This window comes from Corylus avellana, chromosome 6, assembly GCF_965113065.1.
Source record: "Corylus avellana chromosome 6, dhCorAvel1.hap1.2, whole genome shotgun sequence".
NCBI lineage: Eukaryota > Viridiplantae > Streptophyta > Magnoliopsida > Fagales > Betulaceae > Corylus > Corylus avellana.
This window is the reverse complement of record NC_142495.1, coordinates 5670515-5680250: the sequence shown is the minus strand read 5'-3', so window position 1 is coordinate 5680250 and position 9736 is coordinate 5670515. Positions and strand designations below refer to the sequence as shown.

The following is a 9736-nucleotide window of genomic DNA, read 5'->3' as shown; positions in this document are numbered from 1 at the left end:
ATTAAATTTAACATATTATATAATAATTATGAGATTTTTAGCATTTCTCAGTTCCACATTTTTTAGTCATGAAAAAACCCAAAGAGAGCTAGCTGGATACGTGGCAAAAGCCAATGAACGCGACAGAACATCGTGACAGAAGCACCTGACAACAACTAGAAGACGCAAATCTACCCATGAATAGTAGTTCGCAACCGTACGGAACGCAGAAAAGTGGTCGGGCCATTAAGTGAAGCAGCTGGTTAATAATAATATAGCAGAAAAGAGAAAAAATAAATATGATTAAATTCCCTTTCAATATTCGCTCCTACAAAGAAGCAAAAGATACTATGTGGTATATTATTAAGTAGCCCGACTTGGTCCGGGGCCCTCTCTCCCTCTCTATATGTTTTCTGCATAATAAACACAAATCCGGCACTATTCCCCCACAACCAACAAACAGATCTGAAATATTGACTATGTCTACCAAAAGCCCATATCTATATTTTTCTCTTTTATTTATTTATTTATTTGTAAATGATGGGAACCCACAGCGATAAACAAGATACTTGATTGAAAATATCCTCTCTTTATTTGAATGTCCATAAGATAAACACAACTTGTGTTGAGCAAATGTGACTAGGTTTGTGCTAGATAATAACCGCATCTTCATAAAGTCTCCTAAAAGAAGGGGACACACACTCTAAGATAATAACCGCTCGCATACGCTTTATCAATCGCATGTCCTCGGGCTCTAGGGATCAAAAGACTTCGATAACCATCTTCTTTAATTTCTAGATCCACCGGTCAGAAAAATTGCTTCAACAATTTATAATCTAAATCCGGTAGTTATCAATTATTAGTCATATTTCAATAAAATTATTGAGTCCTAATTAATATATATAAGATTTCTTTAAGAGTTACGTTACTATCAACTCCTATTTCTATAGCTTCCCCCTACGTCTGAATTGAAGGCAAACAATAACATCATATGGTTTGCGTACAAAACTGATGGTCGTAAATCGTAATTGGTAAAGCAAAAGTTCCATCATTTTGTCTTCTCTTTTTAATTAAATGAAGGGTTGGAAGCTGCAAACTTGATAGTGCCACCATATCTTGGTGTCGCTGTCCAATGGATTTTACACCTTTTCAAAGATCTTTTCTCTTTTTCTTTTTAATCCTCCCTCCTATTGACAAATGCTTCCTCGAGAGGTAGTAATCTTCATGAAAACAACCCTTGCCTCCACATTTTAGACAACTTATTATAGAAAGCAAAAGAGAAATTGACTCTCTCTCTCTCTCTCTCTCTCTCTCTCTGTGACACGTCAGGATGCCCACAATTGCTCCATAACATGCCATGCCTCCTCAAAGAGTATCTTTCGGGTTATATTCTTTCAGGAAAAGAACAAGTAAACCATGTTACCTGCTGCTCCCTTCGATGTACTAAGAAACCCACCAACCAATATTTTCTTGTCCACATATTTACAATTGGCTTACCAAGTTCCGTCCTAGTGTTCTTTTAACAAAACTACAAAGGAAAAAACCCTCTTTGATTCATTAAATGTAATGCTATTTGGTACACTTTTCTTTTTCTTTTTTTTTCTTTTCTTTTCTTTTCTTTTGCCAGGGCTGCCATTAAAATTTAAAGAAAATTTCAATTTAGTCCCATGAAGTGTCATGCGATTTAACAAATCCCTCTTTCAAACTTTCAAATCTTACTTTAAACCCCTAAACTTTCAATTGCTCTCAATATAAACTCCTCTGTCAAATTTTAAACGTTATATAACGTTTATACCCCTGACTTATATATAAAATTTCAACTTTACCTTTAATTTCAAAACGTTTTTTATTTAAAAAACAAAAAACAAAAAACAAAAATCAAGAATATTAGAGTCTTTTTTTAGTATTTTTAACGGCTAAAATTAACGAAATTATCTACATTGAGAACAACTGAAAATTTATGAGTCTAAATTGAGAGATTTAAAAGTTTAGAAAAATTTATCAAATTACGTAAAAATTCAAAAGGCTAAAGTGAAGTTTCCTCTAAAATTTACTAAGAGCCTGCTTGAAATTGCGTTTAAAAAATAAAACTTTTAAGTCAAAAAGCGCTTTTAAACAAAAGCTTAGCCAAAAGTGCATTTTGACTATTTTTAAGCATTTTGAACCCTTAAAAACGCTTTTAATTCTTTTATTAAACGAGCACTCTTTTTTTTTCCAAACCAAAACCGACTTTTTGAGTGTTAAAAACACTTTTAGACCCCTCAAACACAATCCTAAACATACCCTAAATACTTTTTTTGCAATATGCAAGCACACCTTGGCGGCTTGCTTCTAGTTCTAGCCGCCTAGTGCACAAGCAGACATGATACAACAGTGCTGAGTCGCGAAGATGAAGGCAAATAAAATGGATGATAAGCAGAACACAAGACAAGAATATGAAGCAACACACTAACAACAAACCAGAGTAAACTGGCATCAAAATGCAATTACATATGTACTCTTACAGGCAGATTAACGTAGACCAACCACCCCCCATAGACAACGCTGCTTTAAGTTGGTTGCTCCAATTCAACATGAGTCTACTACCCCCCTTACATGAAAACCCAATCCATTTAGTAGACTTTTTTCTTTTGGCTGTCTTTGTGGAAGGTCCAACTCTGCGCAAACCAAACCACCGCCAATCCACCCCAACCGCAAGCAAAGAAAGCAAAACACAACAAAACCCAAAAAAGTAAAAATAGGGAGACTGAACTATCAAGTTTCATCACCTCTAGGCTCCAGAGTCTGAGCTAAGAATAGTAGTTCCTTCACCTTCTAACGACGAACTGGTAAGCTTACATATTGTACTCATCGTCTTCACTTCCTCACTTGAATATATGTAGATCTTCCTCACCATCTTACAGAACTCCCTGCAATGAGAAACAAAACACAACTTAGACCCAATCCCTATAGAGGGGGAAATGAAATACACGAGTACACCAATTTTTATGTTGCTTACAGCCATGGATCATCGCCCACGAGCATCATGTCGTTTTCATCGTCAGTAAACACAACTGCCCATTTGTTCTGTGGACGAAGCTCCCCTCTAATCTCAAACATTTTCTCCAGTTCATCTATTAGATCATTGTACCCTTTCAAGACAGTCAAGTCGACGGCTCGTCCAACAGCAACCCCTTGCATTTGCACCTTTTCAATGATCAACAAGGTTCATTGTTATTAGGAATCAATACTAGCAAGTAGCAGAACAATCCAATATGAAGCAGCAATGACCATACTTTTTACCTTAGTACGAGTTCTCATGGAAAGACTGGAGCCCTGCTTGCTGTGTGTCTCCCGCATTGATGCATCTGGGGTAATTTGCTTCTGTTCCTTTGAGGACTTTGAAGCATCCAGATTATTCACCCTATCAGATTCAGATGCTGCAGTCGGACTTGGTCCTTTACCAATGGGCATCATTATTTCTGGTTCCCTGTCTGGAGGAGCATTGGTCTTAGAGTTTTTTGGCAACAAATCAATTCCGAATAACCGGCAGCCGAGAGTAGCCTCAGATTTTGTCCCTTTTTCCACATGGTCATGTATCAGACCATTCCTTAGTCTTGATGAAACTGGAGAGATGTAATCAGAAAGTGTAGACTGTGCTGTTACAGTTTTGTCATCCTCTGCTGAATCTGAGAAAAGATCTAGAGAGACATTCATATGTGGAGAAGCGGGCCACATGCCTTCTGCTCTCACCCTTGAGCCATTGGTATTGATGTCCTTAGGCCTAGTAGGCCAGACACCACCACAGGTTTCATGGCTTTGGACTTCAGCAGCACTACTCAATTGAGTTAACTCGTGGGACTGGTTTGATCCATGATACCAAAAAGGTGACGCCGTGGTGATCTCTACATTCCAAATAGATTGTAAATAAAGATTAAATATAATACACCAAGAGTTCATTAAAAGAACTCAACAAAATAGCTTCTCATACCAGAAGATGGAATATCAACAGGTCGGGGCCTCTTGCTTTTAACAGCTGGTTGAGAAAGGTTCAAGGAAGCAGAAGCAACAAAAGGATCTATCTCCCAGGGGGAAACCCTATCTGGTCTTTGAATCGTTGATGGTTCATCCCATTGAACCTGAAAGGCGAAGTAGTTGAGACAAACAAGATAATAAATGCATCAGCATTTAATTGCATAAATGATAACCATTCTCAACCTTTCCTTTTATCTGTATTCATTAGAGATTTAGTTTCTATTTAGTTTTGAGATTTTGTTCTTGAGACTGCAGCTTAGATGCTTATTCTGTCAGTACTACTGTAGTTTCCCTTGGTGGAATAAATTTACTTTCTTCAAAACATAAGAAATAAAAAACATTTTTCAACCTTCAATGATCGCCATTTAGACTTTGACCACTCTGGAGATATATCCCCGACCCCAACTATGGTGCCTGTGAATCTGACCAAACAGATTTTACACTGAAATTAACGATCAAGATTAAAAAGAGGTAGGACCCAATGCCCAAAACATTTGTTATGTTGTCACCTTCTTTCGGGAGAGTCTTCTCCCTCAAATCTCATCTTGAAGCGCATGCCAACTGAAAACCCATTATTAACAGCCTCCACATATTTGTTTACACCGATAATGAACTGGCTAGTCCTGAAGAAATTCATGAAGCCAAAGAAATCAAAGCTAATAAACAAGATGATCAACTAATATACATATCCAAATTTACAAATAAATGTACACATCAATCAAACCTTGGCTTGTAATAAACCACAAAAAGGGTTTGGGTCATAACAGCATGAGAAGCAGTGGCAAGCACTCCAAGATGCATGCTCTGGCTGGATATCACAGATGAAGGCATGGAAATCTGCTGGCGGGCAAGACGCCGTACACCTACTCGCAATTCCCCATTATCACCCCTACACACAGCAGGTTATCGAGCTAAGCCACCACAAGATGCATACAACTGACTCTACACAATAAAGCATGTAGAGTACATCTAGTTCATTTACCTTAAAAACACAAAGGCGTCTCCTGCAACCAATCTCTTAGAAGTGACGAAGTTACTCCATCCCGTCGTAAGCAAATGCCTCCGTGGTTGGCCTAAACATTCAGGAGAAACGAGAAACATAGTTCCAGCAAAAGAATAAGGAAACGGATTTGGTTCCTAGAAACATATCTAATACTACTTGTACTTCAGAGAAGTATGTTCAAATGAAATAAACTTGGACTTCATTGGTTCACAAAGTAAACTTGTGACTGCACAAATGTGTTACCTCTAAATATATGCTTAAACTTCCACTCAAACCCATGAAGATCTTTGGCAACCAACTCCTGAGTTGGTGTTGCTTGGGTCATATCCTATCATATAAAAACAGCAAGCAGTGCATGTGAAAAGCTTTCGATCAAACACTAGACCATCTTCTACGTTAAACGATCAAAATGGGAGTACTTACCAACGGAGGCAGGCATTCAGTGGCATGCTTTCGAAGAACTGAGAACCCTCCATGAGTGCTTGTGTCAGAAGCAGTCAAAATCTTGCAAAATGAATGCACCGTTTGCCTCGGAAGCTCAGGTGAGTACCCATCAGGACTAGTAGGCTCACTTCGCTGTAATATCACCATAACCACATAAATTCATTCTATTCTTAGGCACCAATTATTTACCCAGAAAATTGTGCAAAAGAAAATTAAGTGAACAAGAATTTTCGTTATATGTTTCCTCACTAACAATATCTAGTAAATAAACAAGATTGGATTTTTTTATTTATTTTTTAAATAAATAAATAAATAAACAAGATTAAACTTTCCAATTTAAGGGAATCAAAACAAGTTATGTCATAAGGTCGTTTCTCCATTTATTGGGAGAACCCAAAAAAAAGAAAGATTCTCGAATCCATCCACCTTTTTTTCTCCACGTTTTCTCAGCAACCAAACAATGCAAAAAATAAGTAAATATATAAGAAATACAAAAGTGAAACAAATTCTCACATCTAGTTCCGGCTGCAAAGTGATCTGTGCATAAACCTCATCTGTTTCTTGCTCCGCCTATAAAATGAATTAACCAATTACAATAAAAACCAACTTTCAGAAAACAGAAAACAAAGATGGATGTAGAAACAAAGATCAGAAGTATGATACCAGTAATCGAACGTTATGAACACGACAAAGGATCTTAGAAGAAAGATTAAACAGAGGGATTTGCTGATTCAGCTCCTGATTTGTTGATGCTTCCAACTACAAAACCCAATATGGCATAAAAATTTGAAAACACGCGCAAAATTAAAAAGCAGATTTTGATCTATTTTTGGAAACACTGAAAACAAAAACAGCGAAACCGAAGAGTGTGCTGTACTTGTTCCATGTGACCCTGAGGGAAGTAGAAGACCCTCTCCCCAGGGCGTGGCACATCCACCAAAGGCCCTGCACATAGCTTCCACAGTTCGGCGTACAGATCATCACCTCCAAATCCTGCAAAACGCGAAGGAAATCGAAAAAGAAAAAAAAAAACAGTGAATCAGAGAAATAAAAGAGGGTCTTGAGCTTCAGCTCTATTTGGTGGCTGAGAAAGCTTCTGCTCCGCTTGATTGCCCAGAAAACGCAGGACAATTAAGGAGGCTACGACTTGAAAACCAGATAATTAGCTTAGTAGGTACAAGTTTGCACTTTTCCTTGAGAGACAGAATGGTAGAAAGCTTAAAGATCGAAATCTTCATTTCAATTTATTTTCCTCCGTTTCTCGGGACCCAAACAGAGAATGCAAAATATTCGCATCTTCATTTCTTCTCCCTATGCCAAACTTTCTGGGCAACCAAACAGACATTTCCACGCTACCCACCAACTTTCCTTACCCGGTTCCGCATGAGAAATCGACGAGCTCCTCGGGCCACCTTCCAGATGCGCCATTCAAGGGCGAGAACAAACGGCGTGGTGGAAGGAAAAACGGAGAAAACCCAGTAAAGAAAAGAAAGCAAGCCGAAGGTCAAGCCAAGCTGTGCGTCGCTTCACGCGCTATAGCAGAAATATAGGCTACCCCATTTACGAGCAAAAAATGCCCAGACGGAGAAGAAAAAAAAAAGAAAGAAAAAAGCCTCTAAGCAGACACAACAACGGTTACACAAGCAATCATAATAATGATCAGTTGTTGTTGTTATTGTTACTGCTGCAGTTGTTCTGTAACGACTGGGAGGCTCTCTGCTTCCGTTACAAAACCGGGTTTGCTTTTGTCTTTGTCTTTGCTAAGGGGTCCCCAAACCAAAACCGCCTTTCTTTTTTTTTTTTTTTGCTTTCTGAACCTCTCTCGCTCTTGTGTGTATGGCGTTGATGCTGTCCTTTGTTGTTGGTTTGGTTCTTTTCGCCTTCCGAGCCAGCTGAATCGACGTTACCAAATCCCCAAATTTGCCTTCTCTCTGAGTCGTATTATCTCTCTCCGATCTCTCTCTCTCTCTCTCTCTCTAGTCTCTTTCTACTTGTAGTTTTTTTCTGGTCGTATTATATAATCTCTTAAAAAGTCTAGTACTAGTCTCCCTCCCTAGCCTCTGCGCTTCATCACATCCTGTTGCCCTTTCTCCAGTGACCCTGGATAAACACTCAAAACTGGCCCACAAAATTCATTTTATCAAAATGATTCTGGATTCCCAGTGCCTCCAATTACTCATCCCCGTCTTTCACACTCCTCACCATCCCATCGTACGGCTGTTACTGTTCACGAGCCAAATTGATTCTTTTATATTATTTTTTCAAATCTCATTATTTGTCTTTCTTTCTTTTTAACTATTTTTTACTTTTACTTTCCAATTTTTAAGCCTAGCATTGAATAATAATGGCATATAATATTATAATCTTTTGTATATACACATTGTGTAGAATTTCCGTAGAGTAGAAGGGTTTTTTGTTTTTTTTCTAAGTTATTTTGCTTGGAGGTGGTCACTAGTAACTTTCTATTCACCCAATTGATAGAACAAGTACCACCTTTGCATAAATGGAGTTCTTTTTTCTTTTTTTCTAATCAACAGAGATATTGCACTAAGCCCAGGAAAAACAATAGAAAAAGAACAACAGAGATTGCACTACGAATGGTGGAAACACATCTGTTGAAGGCATATGTGTTTCGATCTTAATCTATAAAAATAGAAACATGTACATATGATAAGAAAGGAACATGTTAAAGAAATAATTATTAATACTTACTTTATGAACCAATGTACCCAAGCGGTACATTTTTTTAAACATATTCGTTTACAATTAATCCATCCATCCACGTGAGAGCTTGAGATTAAAAAATGGCAGGGTTTAAATTGATCCCATTTAAAAAATTTATTGGCCATTTTATTGTGAAAAAATAAACGGTGGAGATGAATCCAATGTAAACATAATTGGGTTAGATAAATAAAATAAATTCAACAATGTTTTACTTGAGACAAACCGAACTCGATTAAAAAAAAAAAAAAAAACACTCTCAAAACACATTAACAAATACTTTGTGAAGAACTTGTTCCATCTATTACTTTTATTGATCCATAAGCTTGAGGTTTATCAATTACAAACTCATTTTTCCACTTCCTCTTTAGATATGGTGTTCATCATTGGGAAAAAAAAAATAAAAGAAAAGATATATTAAAGAAAAATAGAACTCTTATACTTTAAAATAACGTATATACGCTACACTGTAAGATAAATTGAGCTCTTTTACCTTAGACTTCCTTTGAGTATTAATATATGCATTTTTTTTTTTGTAAGTATGTATTTTTTTTTTCTCGTTAATCTTATGAATTCTCACGAATTTCTTTCCTCAAACGAGATGAAACAGCATTGTGCTACAATGAAGGATCACCCTCCCGCTATGGCCATCTGGTGAGAGATATAAAGAATGTGTTGAGTGAATTTTCATGTTGGGAATGTTGTTATGCCAGTCGCACTTTCAATATGGCTGCACATGGTTTGACTCAAGAGGCTTATAAACGATTCATAGAGAAGACTTAGAACTCTACAATTTCAGGGACTATCCGTGATATTGTTTTAATGGAACAAGTAATATCCATCTAATTTTTCATCAATGAGAATTCATCTATTTCCCAAAAAAATATATATATAAAATATACATAATACGCCTGTGATATTGTAAGTGAGTTTATTCTTTACATATTTCTCACATGGAAATCTCAAGATGTAATTATGAAGTAACATATAAACTTTTAAGCCAATTAAATGTTTATAAAACGGAGGAATCATGAAATGGCTTTCTTGTTTTGGGTGAAAATTTTAGGCTTTCATTTATATCATCGAATAGAGTAATGTTATGAGTCCTCCTAAAGTCATTCTAGGGTCCTCTCAATTATGATGTATTGAACTTTGATCTATTAATGATTTTAAAAGTCACATCATTTTTATTTTTTATTTTTATTTGACATGTCCGCACAAGAATGAGGAGGAGAATTCGAACTAGTAACTTCCGCTTTATTAGGAGTTATCCCAACCGATTGAGCTAGTTCTTGAAGACTACAAGAAGTCTTATAACACTACTCTATCAAATAGGGTATTTTTCCATCTATATTTGCTTTTAAGATTGTTGGACAGCCGCATTTGTCAAATGATAGGCTTAGGGTGGACCTAAGCCTAGGTTGGGAGGACATTCGTCGTCCAAAATGTTTACAAATTTGCTTAAAATATACTCATTTTATAAATTTGTCATCCTAAAATAATATTTTTGTCCCCTCGAAATACTATTTGTGCCCCATTTTAATTCTTTTTCTTTTTAGCCCCCTCTCTCAACAT

The 9736-nt window shown here is 36.8% G+C and overlaps 1 protein-coding gene across 1 annotated transcript; it reads right to left on the bottom strand.

The window, feature by feature from the left end:
* Positions 1 to 2409: 2409 nt before the first annotated feature.
* ARF11 (auxin response factor 11) lies at positions 2410 to 7540 on the bottom strand. Its single transcript, XM_059600042.2, has 14 exons — positions 6814 to 7540; positions 6318 to 6433; positions 6104 to 6199; positions 5954 to 6010; positions 5420 to 5572; positions 5240 to 5324; positions 4976 to 5066; positions 4718 to 4882; positions 4503 to 4616; positions 4343 to 4415; positions 3950 to 4097; positions 3262 to 3863; positions 2978 to 3165; positions 2410 to 2888 (listed from the first exon to the last, which is right to left on the bottom strand). Exons 1-14 carry the CDS (start codon positions 6866 to 6868, stop codon positions 2750 to 2752), a joined length of 2082 nt encoding a protein of 693 aa, XP_059456025.1. The 5' UTR covers positions 6869 to 7540; the 3' UTR covers positions 2410 to 2749.
* Between the last annotated feature and the right edge of the window lie 2196 nt (positions 7541 to 9736).